General features: G+C 42.3%; 1 protein-coding gene across 6 annotated transcripts in view; it reads left to right on the top strand.

Moving 5' to 3' along the window:
* NIM1K (NIM1 serine/threonine protein kinase) overlaps positions 1 to 19,007 on the top strand; it is an 88,319-nt gene extending 69,312 nt beyond the window's left edge. For all 6 annotated transcript variants that reach the window (XM_526936.7, XM_054684392.2, XM_054684390.2 and 3 more), the window contains 2 exons: positions 15,190 to 15,458; positions 18,137 to 19,007. In XM_526936.7, the coding sequence (XP_526936.3) occupies positions 15,190 to 15,458; positions 18,137 to 18,886 (1,019 nt within the window). In that variant the 3' untranslated portion in view covers positions 18,887 to 19,007. The remainder of the gene's footprint in view (positions 1 to 15,189; positions 15,459 to 18,136) is intronic.
* The last annotated feature ends 1,395 nt before the right edge of the window (positions 19,008 to 20,402 follow it).

Here is a 20,402-nt window from a genome sequence, read left to right as displayed (position 1 = left end):
CATTTCTTGTTTTTGTCAGCTTTGTCAAAGATCAGATGGTTGTAGACGTGTGGTATTATTTCAGAGGGCTCCGTTCTGTTCCATTGGTCTATCTCTCTGTTTTTGTACCAGTACCATGCTGTTTTGGTTACTGTAGCCTTGTAGTATAGTTTGAAGTCAGGTAGTGTGATGCCTCCTGCTTTGTTCTTTTGGCTTACAATTTTCTTGGCAATGTGGGCTCTTTTTTGGTTCCATATGAACTTTAAAGTAGTTTTTTCCAATTCTGTGAAGAAAGTCATTGGTAGCTTGATGGGGATGGCATTGAATCTATAAATTACCTTGGCAGAATGACCATTTTCACGATATTGATTCTTCCTATCCATGAGCATGGAATGTTCTTCCATTTATTTGTGTCCTCTTTTATTTCATTGAGCAGTGGTTTGTAGTTCTCCTTGAAGAGGTCCTTCACATCCCTTGTAAGTTGGATTCCTAGGTATTTTATTCTCTTTGAAGCAATTGTGAATGGGATTTCACTCATGATTTGGCTCTCTGTTTGTCTGTTATTGGTAGAGGAATGCTTGTGATTTTTGCACACTGATTTTGTATCCTGAGACTTTGCTGAAGTTCTTTATCAGCTTAAGGAGATTTGGGGCTGAGACGATGGGGTTTTCTAGATATACAATCATATCATTTGCAAACAGGGACAATTTGACTTCCTTTTTTCCTAATTGAATACCCTTTATTTCTTTCTCCTGCTTGATTGCCTTGGCCAGAACTTCTAACACTATGTTGAATAGGAGTGGTGAGAGAGGGCATCCCTGTTTTGTGTCAGTTTTCAAAGGGAATGCTTCCAGTTTTTGCCCATTCCATATGATATTGGCTGTGGGTTTGTCATAAATAGCTCTTACTATTTTGCAATGCATTCCATCAGTACGTATTTTATTGAGAATTTTTAGCATGAAGGGTTGTTGAATTTTGTCAAAGACCTTTTCTGCATCTATTGAGATAATCATGTGGTTTTTGTCTTTGGTTCTGTTTGTATAATGATGGATTACGTTTATTGATTTGCGTATGTTGAATGAGCCTTGCACCCTAGGGATGAAGCCAACTTGATTGTGGTGGATAAGCTTTTTGATGTGCTGCTGGATTCAGTTTGCCAGTATTTTATTGAGGATTTTTGCATCAATGTTCATCAGGGATATTGGTGAAAATTCTCTTTTTTTGTTGTGTCTCTTCCAGGTTTTGGTATTAGGATGTTGCTGGCCTCATAAAATGAGTTAGGGAGGATTCCCTCTTTTTCTGTTGATTGGAATAGTTTCAGAAGGAATGGTACCAGCTCCTTTTTGTACCTCTGGTAGAATTCAGCTGTGAATCTGTCTGCTCCTGGACTTTTTTTGGTTGGTAGGCTATTAATTATTGCCTCAATTTCAGAACCTGTTACTGGTCTATTCAGGGATTCAACTTCTTCCTGGTTTAGTCTTGGGAGGGTGTATGTGTCCAGGAATTTATCCATTTCTTCTAGATTTTCTAGTTTATTTGCAGAGAGGTGTTTATAGTTTTCTCTGATGGTAGTTTGTATTTCTGTGGGATCGGTGGTGATATCCCCTTTATCATTTTTTATTGCCTCTATTTGATTCTTCTCTCTTTTCTTCTTTATTAGTCTTGCTAGCAGTCTATCAATTTTGTTGATCTTTTAAAAAAAACAGCTCTTGGATTAATTGATTTTTTATTTTTTTAAGGGTTTTTGGTGTCTCCATCTCCTTCAGTTCTGCTCTGATCTTAGTAATTTCTTGCTTTCTGCTAGCTTTTGAATGTGTTTGCTCTTGCTTCTCTAGTTCTTTTAATTGTGATGTTAGGGTGTCAATTTTAGATCTTTCCTGCTTTCTCTTGTGAGCATTTAGTGCTATAAATTTCCCTCTACACACTGCTTTACATATATCCCAGAGATTCTGGTACGTTGTGTCTGTGTTCTTATTGGTTTCAAAGAACATCTTTATTTCTGCCTTCATTTTGTTATGTATCCAGTAGTCATTCAGGAGCAGGTTGTTCAGTTTCCATGTAGTTGAGCAGTTTTGAGTGAGTTTCTTAATCCTGAGTTCTAGTTTGATTGCGCTGTGGTCTGAGAGACAGTTTGTTATAATTTCTGTTCTTTTACATTTGCTGAGGAGAGCTTTACTTCCAACTATGTAGTCAATTTTGGAATAAGTGTGATGTAGTGCTGAGAAGAATGTATATTCTGTTGATTTGGGGTGGAGAGTTCTGTAGATGTCTATTAGGTCTGCATGGTGCAGAGCTGAGTTCAAGTCCTGGATATCCTTGTTAACTTTCTGTCTCATTGATCTGTCTAATGTTGACAGTGGGGTGTTAAAGCCTCCCATTATTATTGTTTGGGAGTCTAAGTCTCTTTGTAGGTCTCTATGGACTTGTTTTATGAATCTGGGTGCTCCTGTATTGGATGCGTAAATGTTTAGGATAGTTAGCTCTTCTTGTTGCATTGATCCCTTTACCATTATGTAATGGCCTTCTTTGTCTCTTTTGATCTTTGTTGGTTTAAAGTCTGTTTTATCAGAGACTAGGATTACAACCCCTGCTTTTTCTGTTTTCCATTTGCTTGGTAGATCTTCCTCCATGCCTTTATTTTGAGCCTATGTGTGTCTCTGCATGTGAGATGGGTCTCCTGAATACAGCACACTGATGGGTCTTGACTCTTTATCAAATTTGCCAGTCTATGTCTTTTAATTGGAGGATTTAGCCTATTTACATTTAAGGTTAATATTGTTAAGTGTGAATTTGATCCTGTCAGTATGATGTTAGCTGGTTATTTTGCTTGTTAGTTGATGCAGTTTTCTCCCTAGCATCAATGGTCTTTACAATTTGGCATGTTTTTGCAGTGGCTGGTACTGGTTGTTCCTTTCCATGTTTAGTGCTTCCTTCAGGAGCTCTTGAAGGCAGGCCTGGTGGTGACAAAATCTCTCAGCATTTTTTGTCTGTAAAGGATTTTATTTCTTCTTCACTTATGAAGCTTAGTTTGACTGGCTACGGAATTCTGGATGGAAAATTCTTTTCTTTAAGAATGTTGAATATTGGCCCCCACTCTCTTCTGGCTTGTAGAGTTTCTGCCGAGAGATCTGCTGTTAGTCTGATGGGCTTCCCTTTGCAGGTAACCCAACCTTTCTCTCTGGCTGCCCTTAACAATTTTTCCTTCATTTCAACTTTGGTGAATCTGACAATTGTGTCTTGGAATTGCTCTTTTCGAGGAGTATCTTTGTGATGTTCTCTGCATTTCCTGAATTTGAATGTTGACCTGCCTTGCTAGGTTGGGGAAGTTCACCTGGATAATATCCTGCAGAGTGTTTTCCAACTTGGTTCCATTCTCTCCGTCACTTTCAGGTACACCAATCAGACGTAGATTTGGTCTTTTCATATAGTCCCAGATTTCTTGGAGGCTTTGTTTATTTCTTTTTACTCTTTTTTCTCTAAACTTCTCTTCTCACTTCATTTCATTCATTTGATCTTCAATCACTGATACCTTTTCTTCCACTTGATTGAATTGGCTACTGAAGCTTGTGCATGCATCACATAGTTCTTGTGCCATGGTTTTCAGCTCCATCAGGTCATTTAAGGTCTTCTCTATGCTTTTTATTCTAGTTAGCCATTTGTCTAATCCTTTTTCAAGGTTTTTAGCTTCTTTGAGATGGGTTCGAACATCCTCCTTTAGCTTGGAGAAGTTTGTTATTACCAATTGTCTGAAGCCTTCTTCTCTCAACTCATCAAATTCATTCTCCGTCCAGCTTTGCTCTATGGCTGGCAAGGAGCTGCATTCCTTTGGAGGAGAAGAGGCACTCTGATTCTTAGAATTTTCAGCTTTTCTGCTCTGGTTTCTCCCCATCTTTGTGGTTTTATCTACCTTTGGTCTTTGATGATGGTGACCTACAGATGGGGTTTTGGTGTGGATGTCCTTTCTGTTTGTTAGTTTTCCTTCTAACAGTCAGGACCCTCAGCTACAGGTCTGTTGGAGTTTGGTGGAGGTCCACTTCAGACCTGTTTGCCTGGGTATCACCAGCAGAGGCTGCAAAACAGCAAATATTGCAGAATGGCAAGTGTTGCTGCCTGATCCTTCCTCTGGAAGCTTCATCTCAGAGGGTCACCCAGCTGTGTGAGGCATCAGTCGGCCCCTACTGGAAGGTGCCTCTCAGGCTACTCAGAGGTCAGGGACCCACTTGAGGAGGCAGTCTGTCCGTTCTCAGATCTCACACTCTGTGCTGGGAGAACCACTACTCTCTTCAAAGCTGTCAGACAGGGATGTTTAAGTCTGCAGAATTTTCTGCTGCCTTTTGTTCAGCTATGCCCTGCCCCTAGAGGTGGAGTCTACAGAGGCAGGCTGGCCTCTTTGAGCTGCGGGGGGCTCCACCCAGTTCGAGCTTCCCAGCTGCTTTGTTTACCTACTCAAGCCTCAGCAATGGCAGATGCCCCTCCACCAGCCTCGCTGCCACCTTGCAGTTCAATCTCAGACTGCTGTGCTAGCAGTGAGTGAGGCTCCATGGGCATGGGACCCTCTGAGCCAGGTGTGGGATATGATCTCCTGGTGTGCCATTTGCTAGGACTGTTGGAAGAGCACAGTATTAGGGTGGGAGTGTCCCGATTTTCCAGGTACCTTCTGTCATCACTTCCCTTGGCTAGGAAAGGGGATTCCCCGACCCCTTGCACTTCCTGGGTGAGGCGATGCCCTGCCCTAGTTCAGCTCACACTTCGTGGGCTGCACCCACTGTCCAACAAGCCCCAGTGCGATGAACGTGGTACCTCAGTTGGAAATGCAAAAATCACCTGTCTTCTGCGTTGCTCATGCTGGGAGCTGTAGACTGGAGCTGTTCCTATTTGGCCATCTTTGAACCTCCCCCCTGACTTGCATATGTTAAACCTTCCCTCTATCTCTGGGACAAAGCCCATTTGATCATGATGTATTATGTTTTTGATTTGCTATTGGATTCTGTTTGCTGGTATTTTGTTGAGGACTTTTGCATCTATGTTCATCAGGAATATTGATCTGTAGTTTTCTTTTTTGTTATGTCATTTCCTGGGTTTGACACAGGGTGATACTGGCTTCATAGAATGAGTTTGGGAGGATTTTCTCTTTCTCAATCTTTTTGAATAGTCTCAATAGTATTGCTTCCAATTCTTCTTTGACTGTCTGGTAGAATTCAGCTATGAATCCATCTGGCCCTAGGCTTTTTTGTTGCTGGCAATTTCAATCAGTAAATTTTACTTAGTCAGTCTCACTGCTTGTTATCTGGTCTGTTCAGGATTTCTATTTCTTCCTGATTTAATCTGGGATGGTTGTAAATTTCCAGGAATTTATCCATTTCTTCTATGTTTTTTAGTTTGTGTGAATAGAGATGTTCATAGTAATCTCAACTGATCTTTTGTATTTCTGTTTCATTGGTTGTAGTGTCTCTATTTTCATTTCTAATTGAACTTATTCAAAACTTCTCTCCTCTTAGTTAATCTAGTTAATGGTCTATCAATTTTGTTTATCTTTTCAAAAAACCAACTTTTTGTTTTACTAATCTTGTGTAATATTTTTGTTTCAATTTCATTTATTTCTGCTCTGGTCTTTGTTGTTTCTTTTCTTCTCTAGCTTTGGGTTCCTTTGTTCCTGTTTCTTTAGCTCCTTGAGGTGCAATGTTAGGGTGTCAAGTTGTGATCTTTCAGACTTTTAGATGTAGGCATTTAGTGCTATAAACTTTCCTCTTAGCACCACTTTTGCTGTATCTCAGAAGTTTTGACAACTGTGTCATATTATCATTCATTTCAAGTAATTTTTAAATCTTCATCTTTATTTCATAGTTAACCCAAAATTTATACAGGAGCAGATTGTTTAATTTCCATGTATTTGTATAGTTTTGAGAATTCCTTTTGGAGTTGGTTTCTAGTTATTTCCTACTGTGGTCTGAGAAGATGCTTGATATGATTTTGATTTTTAAAAATTATTGATACTTGTTTTGTAGCCAATCATATGGTCTATGTTGGAATATATTCCATGTGCTGATGAGAAGAAAGTATATTCTATAGTTTTTGGGTAGGATGTTCTGTAAATATCTGTTAGGTCTACTTGTTTTAGAGTATTGTTTAAGTCATTGTTTCTTTGTTGACTTTCTGCCTCGATGATCTGTCTAGTGCTGTCAGTGGGGTGTTGAAGTATCCCACTATTATTGCGTTGCTCATTATCTCTTTCCTTAGGTCTAGCAGTAATTGTTTTATGAATTTTGGAGCTCCATAGTTAGGTACACATATATTTTGGATTATAATATTCTCTTGTCAGATTAATCCTTTTATCATTATATAATTGTAACCACCTAACAGGTTATTTCTGCCCACTGCACAAGCAAAATCAATTCATGGCATTGTGGTGAAGAAGGTGTTTAATTGATGCAAGGCCAGTCATGCCATGTGGTCAAACCAGGATGGAGATATTACTCAAATGAATCTCATCAAAGGCTTGTAGGTTAGGGGTTTTTCAAAGGCAGTTTTGGGGAAGGGATTGGGCTGACCAGACCAGGTGCTTGCTGCTGATTGTTTGGGTTGGAGATGAAATCACAGGGAGTTGAAGCTGTCCTCTTGTGCTGAGTCACTTCTGTGGGGCCACAGGAGTGGTTGGTGGGTCCATATGGGTCCAAGTGAAGCCATCGGTGTCAGACATGCAAAAAACCTGAAAAGATATCTCAAAAGGCTAATCTTAGGTTCTACAGTAGTAATGTTATCTGCATGAGTAATTGGGGGAGTTGCATATCTGTGACCTCTGGAATAATGGCTGTCAATCATTTATATCCACACCTTAGCAAAATTCAGGCTCTTCTCCTCCTCCTACGTCTGGTGGTCTCTCATTAGCTTTACAAAGGTGGTTGAGTTTTGGGAAAGATTATTATCATTTAAACTACAAACTAAATGTCTCCCAAAGCTAGCCAAGACTAAGCCCAGGAATAATTAAGGCAGCTTGAAGGCTAAAGGCAAGAGGGAGGTTGGCTACATCAGATGTCCCCCACTGCCATAATTGTCTCAGTGATATAATTTTTGCAAAGGTGGTTTTATAATGACCTTCTTTGTCTTTTTCTTTTTTTTAACTGTTGTTGCTTTAAAGTCTGTTTTATTTAATATAAGAATAGCCACTCCTACCCAGGCACGGTGGCTCACACCTGTAAATCCCAGCACTTTGGGAGGCCGAGGCAGGTATATCACCTGAGGTCAGGAGTTCAAGACCAGCCTGACAAAGATGGTGAAACTCCATCTCTACTAAATTTACAAAAACATTAGCTAGGCATGGTGGGGGGCACCTGTAATCCCAGCTACTCAGGAGGCTGAGGCAGGAGAATTGCTTGTACCCGGGAGGCAGAGGTTGCAGTGAGCTGAGATTGCGCCTTGCTCTCCAGCCTGGGCAACAAAGTGAGACTTCATCTCAAAAAAAAAAAAAAAAAAAAAAAAAAAGAATAGCTACTCCTGCTAGCCTTTAGTTTCCATATACACAGAACATCTTTTCCCACCCCTTTACCTTGTGTTTATGTGAATCCTTATGCATTAGATGAGTCTCTTGAAGACAGCAGATATTTGGTTTGTGATATTTTATCCATTCTGCCAATCTGTATGTTTTCAGTGGAGCATTTATGCCATTTATGTTTAATATTAACATTGAGATGTAAGGTACGATTCTCCTCATCATGTTGATTATTACCTGGATCCTTTTGTGTGTGTGTGTGTTATTGTTTTTATTTTTTTATTTTAATTTTTTTGAGACAGAGTCTTGCTCTGTCACCCAGGCTGGAGTGCAGTGGCGAGATCTCTGCTCACTGCAAGCTCCGCCTCCCGGGTTCATGCCATTCTCCTGCCTCAGCCTCCCGAGTAGCTGGGACTACAGATGCCCGCCACCACGCCTGGCTAATTATTTGTATTTTTAGTAGAGATGGGGTTTCACCATGTTAGCCAGGATGGTCTCGATCTCCTGACCTCTTGATCCACCCCCCTTGGCCTCCCAAAGTGCTGGGATTACAGGTGTGAGCCACCGTGCCCGGCCATGTGTGTCTGTTATTGTTTTATAGGCCCTGTGAGTTTTATGCTTTCAAGAGGTTTTATTCTGATGCATGTCAACTTTTGGTTTCAAGATTTAGAAGTCCTTTTAGAATTTTGTGTATGGCTGGTCTGGTAGTTACAAATTCCTTCATCATTTGCTTGTCTGGAAAAGACTTTATTTCTCTTTCATTTATGAAACTTAGTTTTGCTGGACACAAAATTCTTGACTGACACTTATTCTGTTTAAGGAGGCTAAAGATTGGACCCCAATCCCTTCGGGCTTGTAAGGTTTCTGCTGAGGGGAAGATTTTTATCAATGACATAAATGTGTGATGATGGAAACAATCCAGTGGGAAGAGAAAATCGATGCAGGAGAGAAGAAAGAAAGCGTTTTTGGAGGGCTGCTCTTTAGTATATGAGAGTAGATGGAATCTATTCAACATGTAAAGGAGTCTTAGCTAGGCCTTAGATAGGAGTAGGAATTGTTTATCCAAAGTAAAATGAAGGAAGAGAGATTCCAGCAGGTTGGAAGACATGGTGGGAAGGACTTGAGGAAATTCTCCTCTATTGCTTATTTTACTCAATAAAGTAGGAAGCAAGGCTACCAGCTGTGAATGAGGAGTGGAAGAAGGCATTAGAGACTTGACGAGAGAAAAGAAGCCATGAAAGAGTTATACAAAAGTGTATGAGGTTTATTGGACTAGGGAAAGTATGTCTGCCAGGCGCTTTAAAGGGCCAACTGAAGTTAGTGACCAGAAATTCAAAGTGAGACAAGCCATTATGTCCAACAGCATGGGTGCAGGCAGAGAGTAGTGGGAAGCTGGATTTAACCAGAGTCATGGTTTAGCAAAGTGAACACAACAACCTGGGAGAGAGACAGGGGAACTTAGGGAGTGCCCGAAGGCATGATAACATTAATAGAGATCCTCCTCCAGTGAATGTCACCAGCCTCCCAGTTGCTCAACTGAGAAACCTTGACCTTTTCCTCAACCCCTAACACCCAAACACCAAGTGGTATTGATTTCACTTCCTAAATATCTCCTCCTTTCCTCATTGGATTAAGCTACTGTAATTTGTCTTCATGTTTATATCGTTTCCCCCATAGCAGCCAGAGGTGATGTTTTAGAAATTACAAGCCTGATCATGTAACTACCTACTTACAAGCTTCCAGCAGCTTCTTTTTTTTTTTTTTCAAGTGGCAGTTTTAAATTTGTGGGTTTTTAATTTATATATGTGAAATAACTTTTTATAGGCAAAAATAATAATAGCATGCTTCTTACTGCCCTTAATGTGAAATGACTCACAAGACCTTGGTGTGGCCAATTCTCCAGCCTCTTTTTTGGCTTATATTTTTCCTTCTTCCCCATATGCCAGCCCTACTTTCTTCTTTCAATTCTTCAAAGTCAGTCATCTCTGAGGGTGCATATACCCCCAGAGAATGCCCAAGATGATTCACTGGGATGAGGGAAAAAAATACTAGAACTTCCTTTTATATTTATTTGTGATTATATATTTTTAATTTCTGTGATTATATATATTGAAAATGTGTAAATCAGTAGTACATGGATACACTTTATAAATACATATACATATATTAGAGTAGTGCTCAAAAATGTTTTATTATGCACATGCAGTTGTAAGAATATGTACAGAGACCACATGTACCATTTACCCAGTTTCACACAAACTTGCATCTTGCAAAACTATAGTCATAACCTTGATATTAATATTGATCTAATTCACTGATCTTATTAAGATTTTCCCAGTTCTTGTATTCATGCATGTGTATGTATTTTAACTCTATGGAATGTTATCACATAAATAGGTTGTTATATTCCCCACCACAGTAAAGATACAGGACAAGTCCATTATCACAAGGGCCCTTCAAGTGGCTCTTCTGTAGCCACCTCCTAACCCCCTATACCCTGTCCCTGACTCCTGCCAGCCACTAATCCATTCTCCATTTCTATAATTTTGTCATTCCAAGAAAATTATATACAAGAAATCATACAGTAGTAACCTTTTAGGATTGGCATTTTTCACTCACCACACTTCTCGGGCAATTCATCTAAGCTGTTGTATCAATAGTTGGTTCATTTTTATTGCTGAGTGGTATTCCACGTATGAAGGTACCACAATTTGTTTAGCCATTCACCAGCTGAGGACATGTAGATTCTTTGCAGTTAGGAGCTATTATCAATAAAGCAACTAATGATGTTGAATATTAAAAAAATGTTTTATTGACAAAGGAAGCCAATCAAAAAAGCTTGTAGACCATAACCCTAATGTTTCAGGTCTTTCCTACCTCAAGATCTTCTGTCCTACCCATCCCTACTTTTAGAACCTCTCCCTACTTTTCTCTAGCTAACTCTTGGACTCCAGAGAAAGTGTTAAAAGTCTTCCCTAACCCCCAGACCAGGGGTATATCCCCCTGTTTTATGCCCCTAATGCTCCTGGCACTTTTCCCCCTAAGCCCACTGTACCTGATATTTTCTATCTGCCCCTCCAGATCTACTCTCCACCCTTCTTCATTCTGCTCTCAGCCCAGGACTACATCAAATCTCCTTAGTCCTCTGGGTTCCAGTTGACTTTGATCTCTAGGGAGCCCTTGCAGGGGAAGGAAGGAGAAGGAGGGCCTGATTTTATTCCCCCAGCCCCTCACAGTAAGGCTGACTCAGGCAACTTTTGTGTCTAGAAGGAAAGCCTCAGCTTCTCTCTACACAAAACTATCTTCCTAGGTTTTAATCTCTGCTCCCTTCCCTTTGTCCCCTTGGTCCTGTAGATGTATTTTGCTTGGTCTAATCTAGGTTTTAAAATTTGAATTAGTTGTTGATACTTAATAATTGGAAGATTTTGCATAAAGTTTCAGATGTCTGGCTTCTCTTGAAAAAAAATCAGAAGGTTTGACAACACTGAGCCTCCATTCCAAATAGTAACCATTGTGTGGCCTTGAGTAGAGCCACCTCTTCCACTGGGGCAGCTACTCTTAAGGATTCACCATCCCCACTAACTCCCTGTTCCATACAATAACCTTGCTTTGCTATTACCACCCTGGCACTAGGAGTCCTGGTTTAAAGAATGTGTTGCCTGCTAGGTGGGACCTGTGTCAGACTTCTCATCAGATTTGGAGAAAGGGCATGCTGGCCTCTCCCATCTGTCTACTTCTCTCTGTCTCCCCTTGCACCACATAGAGCACCCTCTCTCTGGGGTTTCTATCATCCCCTCCTAGACTCCCACTTGCTCCCAGGCTTGCTGCTCCTCTCTGCACTTCTCACATCTTGCCAGAGTGCTTTTTTTTTTTTTTCTTTTTTTTGAGGTGGAGTCTCACTCTGTCACCTAGGCTGGAGTGCAGTGGTGTGATCTTGGCTCACTGCAACCTCTGCCCCCTGGGTTCAAGCAATTCTCCTGTCTCAGCCTCCCAAGTAGCCAGAATTACAGGCGGCTGCCACCGTGCCTGGCTAATTTTTTGTATTTATAGTAGAGATGGGGTTTCACTTTCACCATCTTGACCAGGCTGGTCTTGAACTCTTGACCTTGTGATCCACCCGCCTCGGCCTCCCAAAGTGCTGGGATTACAGGTGTGAGGCATCACACCCGGCCCAGAGTGCTCTTTTTAAATGGGACTCAGATTACAACCCTTTTTCTTAAAACCTTGCTATGTTTTCTCATTGCCCTATAGTTAAAGCCTGCATTTCTAAAGCAGTCTCCTGGCTTATCTGACCTTTACCTACTACCAGGCTGATCTGGGGCCACCCCTCCTCATTCTGCTTTTCCAGAACAGTGGGTTCCTCAAGCACACACCTTATGTCTTGCCTGGACAGCACACTTGCCAAGCTCCTAGGCCAAGTATGAGGCCTCTCTCCTCACTTCCTGGTCACAATTTAAGTGCCCTTACCCAGATAGTGCCTTTCCATTCTCTGTCTGTATCTCTTCTTAATGGGTGCTATGCTTGTAAGAAGGGATTTTTTTTTTAGTCTTTCTCTCATTGGACTGTGAGAACAGTGTTTATCTTTTTCACTGCCTGGTGTATTGTAGGTGCTCACTGAACATTTATTGAAAGAGCAGATTTAGAGATCTAGCTCTTCATGGAATAGCAGTTTCTACCACCTAGCGACAATGTGGAATACCAGGGCTTCTAAAGTGTTTAGTATGATCATACATTTATGTTATGAGGCCTGCCTGTAGGGTGATTGCACATGAGGTGAGGCCATCGAGGCACCTAGGGCAGAGGATTTAAGGAAGCTTTCACCCTTACAATGCCTCTCCTGCCACACTCTAGACCTGGCTCTGGGAGGGAAGCCTTTGCTAAGAACCATGAAAGGAAAGGAGAAAAAGAAAACTAGGGTGGTGCTAAAGGGAGATTTGTGACGGCAGCCTGACACCTACCACCTGATTCTTGAACACTCACTGTGGATAGAATGGTGTATGGTGGCCACAGGGAGGAGAGGGCAGCAGAGTGATGATACCTTAACTGACACCTGAGTCAGTAATGGGAGAACTGAGGAGAAGCAGTGGGTTCTTCTACAGGAAATCGAAGGGTGGAATTCATTAATCTAGCCCTTAAAACAACAGCTTACCCAACATGCTACACAAAACCAGGTTTCTGTTTCAGATAAATAGGTGAAGGGACTCTTAATCCTAAAGACTGAAAAGTAGAAAAGAAAGGGGAAGAAGAGTGCCTCAAGGATTGCCATTGGAGGTTCTTTTGCTGGGGCTGATTGCCAGCTGAGATTATTCAAGCCCCGGAGCAAACATTCTGCTCCTGCTCCCTTAGAGCTGCCCTCCCACCGCTCAGTATTGCCTCCTGCAAGGGGCGGGCTGGCTGCAGCAGACACCAGTGAACCCTTTTTCCATTCCAGAAGTCCCAGTGGACCTACTTTAATATACCAATAACACTCCTATTTTAAACTAGCTGTATCCATTTTCGTTCTAATAGTCCCAGTGCTAAAGTTTTTCAAAGCAGTTATTTTGTAAGTAGGTCAAACAGGTACTTTGGGATCCTGTTCTGTCTGTTTGCTTGCCAGGTAACCTCTTTGTTATCTAATTCAAAGTCTGGTACAGTTTGAACCAAAACAAAAAAGGAATGATGTTTCACTTTGGAGTCAAGATTCATTCATTTTCTAACATTAATCATTTTCGTTACACAATAAGTCTATATTCATGATAAAAAATAGAAAATACGAATAAGCAAAACTAAATTGAAAGGAAAACCATCTGTGATCTGCCAATTAGAAAATCTCTATTCTAAACATTTTGGTAAATATGCTACCAGATTTTTATCTATGCAAATGTGTATTTGTATTTTTCCTCACTTGTATAGTGGACATCTTTTCATATTAATAAATAAGTTAGCATCATTACTTTTGATAGCTTCATGGTGTGAAATTATAAAATTAGGCCTACCACACTCTATTTTAACTATCTCTCTTGCTGGGTACTTAAGCTATTCCCAATATCACAGAAGCCTTTTTATACATGCATCCTTGTACATGCATCAGATTCTTTAAGATTGCCGAAGGTGAAATGGTTGGGTCCCAGGGTGCAACTATTTTTTAGCATTTCAATACATAATACCAAAGTGCAATCCAGAACCATTGTACCAATTAATGCTCCCGCCAGCAGCACATTGCAGTGTTGATTTCCTCCTGGCCTCACCAGCACGCTGTCAACACTGGGTACTGGTGTGTCGTGTACATGACATTACATGCCAGGCACTGAGAGTGAAATAAAACAGTTCATGTTGGGAATTGGGCAAGAGAGGGAGATAAACAAGGGAGGTGACATCTACAGACCGGTTAGCTGAGATTACAGTACATTTGGGCTCCAAGTGCACAGAATCTGAACATCATGTTCATCCTAGGACAAGTGTTGCAGAGGCTTCCTGAAGAGGTTCATTCTGAGGCTTACCTTGAAGGATCATCAGGAATTAATGATGAGTGTATTAAGCCATTCTTGCATTTCTATAAAGAAATGCCTGAAATTGAGTAATTTTTTTTTTTTTTTCCCCAAGACGGAGTCTTGCTTTCTCACCTAGGCTGGAGAGCAGTGGTGCGATCTCGGCTCACTGCAACCTCTGCCTCCCTGGGTTCAAGTGATTCTCCTGCCTCAGCCACCCGAGTAGCTGGGATTACAGGTGCCTGCCACCGGGTCCATCTGATTTTTGTATTTTTAGTAGAGACAGGGTTTCACCATGTTGGCCAGGCTGGTCTCAAACTCCCGACCTCGTGATCCTCCCGCCTTGGCCTCCTGAAGTGCTGGGATTACAGGCGTGAGCTGCCGCGCCCAGCCAAAATTGAGTAATTTATAAGAAAAAAAGGTTTTATTAGCTCATGATTCTGCAGGCTGTACAGGAAGCGTGGTGGCATCTGCTTCTGTAGAGGCCTCAGGAAGCTCCAATCATGGTGGAAGGTGGAAGGCACATCACACTGTGAAAGCAGGAGCAAGAGTTGGGGGAACATGCCACAAGATCCCACCACTTTTAAAGAACCAGATCTCATGTGAACTCAGAGCGAGAGCTCACTTATCACTAAGGAGATGGCCCAAGCCATTCATGAGACATCAGCCTCCATGACCCAAACACCTCCCACCAGACTCCACCTCCAACATTGGGGATTACATTTCAATGAGATTTGGGTGGGGACAAATGTCCAAACTATATTGATGAGTGAAAGCAAGAGTAAAGAACAGGGAAGGAATGATGGAGAGAATGATCCAGATAGAGAAAATCTTCTAGGCATGAATGTTCAGCACCTTTTCAGGGAGCAACAAAAAGTTCTGTATTGGTTGCAATGAAGGGTGCATGGGGCATTGGGGATGGTGGACAGGAATGACGGACAGTGAGGCTGATGAGATGAGCTGGGTCTCATCAAGAAGTTCTCTCCGGGCTTAGCAAAGGAGCTCTAGCTTTATCTGGAAACTTTCCTTGGGAGGCAGGACTTGGCATCAAAACCTGTGTGTGGAAGACTCACACCGATCCAAGGGAAGGGCACTGATACTGGGCTCAAGCATTGCTTTGTCATTCCCTAATGAGCTCTCTCAGCTTGGGAACAGCCACTCTCTGTCTAGTAAAGGAAAGGAGCTGATCCAGGTCCTCTCCAGTTCTAACTATGCTCCTGTGAATTCTGGCACAATTTTTATTTTTTTTCCTTGCAGAAAAGGTGGCCATTAAGATCCTGGACAAGACCAAGTTAGACCAGAAAACCCAGAGGCTACTATCCCGAGAAATCTCCAGCATGGAAAAGCTGCACCATCCCAACATCATCCGCCTTTACGAAGTAGTGGAGACCCTATCCAAGCTGCACTTGGTGATGGAGTATGCAGGGGGTGGGGAGCTCTTCGGAAAAATTAGCACTGAGGGGAAGCTCTCTGAACCAGAAAGCAAGCTCATCTTCTCCCAGATTGTGTCTGCCGTGAAGCACATGGTGAGCAGGGGTGACGAGTGAGAACCTTGCTCCCATTGCACTGACACTGGGAGCACAGGGCTTTAGGTTACTAACCCTCAAGTGTCCCAGAGGGCTTTTGTCCTACAAAGCAGACAGTAGTCCCTTCTGAGTCAGAAGTCTGGCTGGGATCATGCTCCTTGCCTGTGAAGCAACAACCAGGGATGTCCAGTTACACGTCAACCTCCTAGCTTCTGCAGACATTGGCAGGAATCACTGGGAGCAGCTGATGAATATTACCCACTCCCTGGCCATACCCATTTCTCCAACCTCATCTTCCACTATCTGGATAGCTGGCTCCTCACTGCTTCTTGGTTTTGCTTTCCTACTTCTGTCTAGGATGCCCTCATATGACATCTCACATTCTAAATCCTATCCATACTTCATGCCCAGCTTGGTTCTCTCTCTCTCTCCCCCACTCCCCCTCTCCGTGTGTGTGTGTGTGTGTGTGTGTGTGTGTGAGAGAGAGAGAGAGAGAGATGTTCTTCAATCTCACATCAGTTATACTGATATTTTGCCTTCAGTAAGATCCCCTAGCTATTATTGCCTCTGTGCCCAGTAGATTAACACTTGGTTGTGTCTTTCTTTTTTCCCTTCCTTCCTGCCTGCCTTCCTTCCTTCCTTCCTGCCTGCCTTCCTTCCTGCCTGCCTGCCTGCCTTCCTTCCTTTTCTTCCTCCTTCCTTTCTTTTCCTTCCTTCCTTCCTCCCTTCCTTCCTTTCTTTCTCTTTGTTTCTTTTTTTTTTTAGACAGAGTCTTCCTCTGTCACCCAGGATGGAGTGCAGTGGCATGATCTTGGCTCACTGCAACCTCCGCCTCCCGGGTTCAAGCGATTCTCCTGCCTCAGCCTCCCAAGTAGCTGGGATTACAGGCATGTGCCACCATGCCTGGCTGATTTTGTGTTTTTAGTAGAGATGAGGTTTCACCATGTTTGTCAGGCTTGTCTTGAACTCCTGACCTCAAGCGATCCACCTGCCTCGGTCTCCCAAAGTAGTGGGATTACAGGCATGAGCCACCGTGCCTGGCCGGTTGTGTCATTCTTATTTTAGTTCTTTGGTTACTTCTTTAGATAAATCTGGACTCCTAATGCACACTCTGTAGTTCTCCCAAGAACTGGCTGTTTTTTTGCCTCCTTAATTTTGGCCGTATTGCGGGCCATACAGGAGGAACCTGACTTGCAGACCTGAGTATCACTTTTACTACCAAAAGTTTTAGTCAGTCACCATCTTTACTCAGATCCCAGTTGAACGGATCTGTCAGAAAAGAGACACTTGGCTAGGGTCTATATTAGTTGAGAGGCTATTTCCAATTCACTTCTCAGCCTGCATCGTTGTGGGAGCAAGAACTGGGATCAGTGAGCCACAGTGAACCTCATTACGTGCCAGGCACTGAAAAAGTCAAATAAAACAGTCCATGCTAGCAATGGGGCAAAAGAGGGAGAATTTGCAAGGGAATCTGTGGCCTAGAGGGCCCAAAATAGCAGTAGGGAAGGAGAGGAGGAAGAAAAAGAAGTGAGCCAGGGAGAAGAACTTGACTGTAGTGGTGGTGGATGTTTCAGACCTGTGATATATGACCAATCATCATTTAAGTGGCTTTGGGCTGTGGTGAGCTTTCCCAGGGCCAGAGAATAAGCCAGACCCATACCAAGTGATAGAACAGATGGGCAAAGAGTCTTCCACATTCTACTTGGAAAAGTAACTTGGTGGGAGAACAGAAGAGAATCCAGCAATAGAAGGTACAGATGTTAGTCTTCAGCAGCTCTACTCCCTGCCATTTCTCCAACGCTCTGCAAACAGGAAGTGTGTTTCATAGCCATAGATCCATATCTTATTGAGTTTGTTTATATGCCAAGACCATGCTGAGCACTGTTCTCATCATATATAGTTAGCATCCTATATAGTTCTCACCACAGCCTATGGTTATCAGTATCCCACTTTACAAAGAAGGAAACTGACATTCACAGTACCCAGCTGGTATAGTTGAACCTAGAATTGACCAGACTGTCCCCTCCAAAGCCTGGATTCTTATTCCAGGAGGGCCATCAGGCAAGGTGACAAACACAAAGCCATTTTCCAAGAGCCCTTGGGACTGAACAGGTCAAGGGTCCTCTGAAGATTGTCTGGATTCAGGATGCAAGGGTGGGAGTGGAGCATGTGCCCACAATCCACAGTGTGTTCTGTGGCTAGATCCTTGCCAAATGCAACCACCTCCCTTTGGCTGAATTCTGTAAAGATAAAAGAGTCCACCCCAAAAAGCATGGCCGGAAAGTCAGGGGAGGGCTCCAAGCCTTCCTGGTCAAACGATCCATCAGCCAGAAAAACCCATGTATGACCTCAACAACTAAGGATTACTGTTTCATTGTATTTCAGAATGTGTAGTTTCATAAGGTCTGGGTCTTATTTCTGGTGTTAGTTTCTGAGTCCACATGTGTGGAACAGACTCCAACCTTTACCACATAGAATAGGAACTTTGGTCTATTTGGGGAGGTGTGGGCATTACATTGGGCTAAAGGTTATGACAGGGTTTGCTATCATGACTTAAGTTGATCCTCACTGAATTTGTTATTCCACCATCATTATCTCACTGTTTCAGAGCAACTGATACATTTTTTATTTTGACATTTTACTGTAAAAATAACTTTTCTCTATGTCTTCTTCCACAGCATGAAAACCAAATTATTCATAGAGATCTGAAAGCAGAAAATGTATTCTATACCAGTAATACTTGTGTGAAGGTGGGCGATTTTGGATTCAGCACAGTAAGCAAAAAAGGTGAAATGCTGAACACTTTCTGTGGGTCTCCTCCCTACGCTGCGCCTGAACTCTTCCGGGACGAGCACTACATTGGCATTTACGTGGATATCTGGGCCTTGGGGGTGCTTTTGTACTTCATGGTGACTGGCACCATGCCATTTCGGGCAGAAACCGTGGCCAAACTAAAAAAGAGCATCCTCGAGGGCACATACAGTGTACCACCGCACGTGTCAGAGCCCTGCCACCGACTCATCCGAGGAGTCCTTCAGCAGATCCCCACGGAGAGGTACGGAATCGACTGCATCATGAATGATGAATGGATGCAAGGGGTGCCATACCCTACACCTTTGGAACCTTTCCAACTGGATCCCAAACATTTGTCGGAAACCAGCACTCTCAAGGAAGAAGAAAATGAGGTCAAAAGCACTTTAGAACATTTGGGCATTACAGAAGAGCATATTCGAAATAACCAAGGGAGAGATGCTCGCAGCTCAATCACAGGGGTCTATAGAATTATTTTACATAGAGTCCAAAGGAAGAAGGCTTTGGAAAGTGTCCCAGTCATGATGCTACCAGACCCTAAAGAAAGAGACCTCAAAAAAGGGTTCCGTGTCTACAGAGGGATAAGACACACATCCAAATTTTGCTCGATTTTATAAATTGCACTAGACTGCTTGTAATTAACCAAGAGGATTGTTGCTGCTTCTAAATTTTTTTCAAGGACAACTTGAGTGGAGACATTTTTGTAATTTTTAAATAAACTTAAATTTGAGATATGCATTTTTTTCTCCAAAAAGTCTATTAGCTCAGATTCTGGCTTGATTTGGGATCTTGTTTTATTATCAAATTTCAGCATTCATTCATTTAATCAAGAAATATTTATCCAGTGCCTCCTGTGTGTCAGGCACTATTTAAGGTGCTAGGGAAACAGCAAGAAATAAATAGGCAAGGTCCCTCCTCTCATGTGCAGGATGTTCTAGCCCAGGACAAAGGTACTAACAACTACATTTTTTAAAAAAGAGAAAGATCAGTGATAGATGCTATGCAGAGAATTCAAAAAGGGTGATCTGATATCAGAGGCTTGCTACTTTGGATTAGTCATTAAGGAAGGCCACTTTGAGTACATATAAGTTTAAGATCTGAATGAGAAGCAGGAGTGTCTTTTACAAAATGCCAGAGCATTCCATGCAGCTAGGGGTTTCAGACTCAGTTCCCCCCAAAACAGAGCCTAAGACAAAGGCTTCCATATAAAGTAGTTAGGGCTTTCCAGAGGCCCCACACTACACAGCCTGAGTAGCAGTTTGCTCAGAAGCCAAAATTGCTGCAATCTTTCTTTTATGGGATGCACTTGAAACTGGCAGCCGTGTTAAATGGGTGGGAGGAATACACCAGATACAATATATGTGCTTCCAAAGTCCAGAGGGACCTACTAAATCCTATGCCTCTATCTTAGTGTTAAGAGGTGGGAGGTGCAAGAAATTGTTCTTTACTATAGAAGAAATATCTAGGCATGCCTCAACTCATTGGTCTTCTAAACTCTTCATCAATGTGGCATGCCCCGGATTCTTCACAGAGTCTATAATCCACACCCTGGCACATGTAAGCCTTACTAGGGCATTGGTAATACTTGCCACTTCCTGATAGCCAATCCCCCTAGCATGCTCTCACAATATAGTGGGCCAGCATGATGTCCTGTAGAATGTCAAGATGATCAAGGTCCTTTTGGATTATATTGTGATATAGAGAAGGAGATTTAAGATTGTTTTGGGGCAATAGAGTAAATGAGAATCGCTCTCCATCCCAGAGAAATGTGAACTGCTTTTGATCCTCCTTTCTGATGGAAATTTAGAAGAATGAATTTGCCAAATCAATAGCTGCATATCAAATGCCAGAGGCTGCCAGTAAAGATACCACATCCAATATGGCAGCTACAACTGAGACTAGCAGTAGTCCATCATCATTCTCCATTATCCATCTGCTCTTTTTCAGAAGTGTGATGGTAACTTAAATGAGATTATGATGGAGCCCATTACACTTGCATCCCTAAAATTTTTTGATGGTGACACTGATGTCTGCCATTCCTCATGTGGATTGCTCATGATTTATTAACATGGCCAGAAAGAGGTTTCCTCTTTCTCCTGTAATGGTTGTTACTTCACAGGTCTAAGACCTCCA

The sequence above is a fragment of the Pan troglodytes genome, chromosome 4 (genome assembly GCF_028858775.2).
Source record: "Pan troglodytes isolate AG18354 chromosome 4, NHGRI_mPanTro3-v2.0_pri, whole genome shotgun sequence".
Taxonomy (NCBI): Eukaryota; Metazoa; Chordata; class Mammalia; order Primates; family Hominidae; genus Pan; species Pan troglodytes.
The sequence above is the reverse complement of the archived record's forward strand: the minus strand, read 5'-3'. Positions and strand labels throughout refer to the sequence as shown.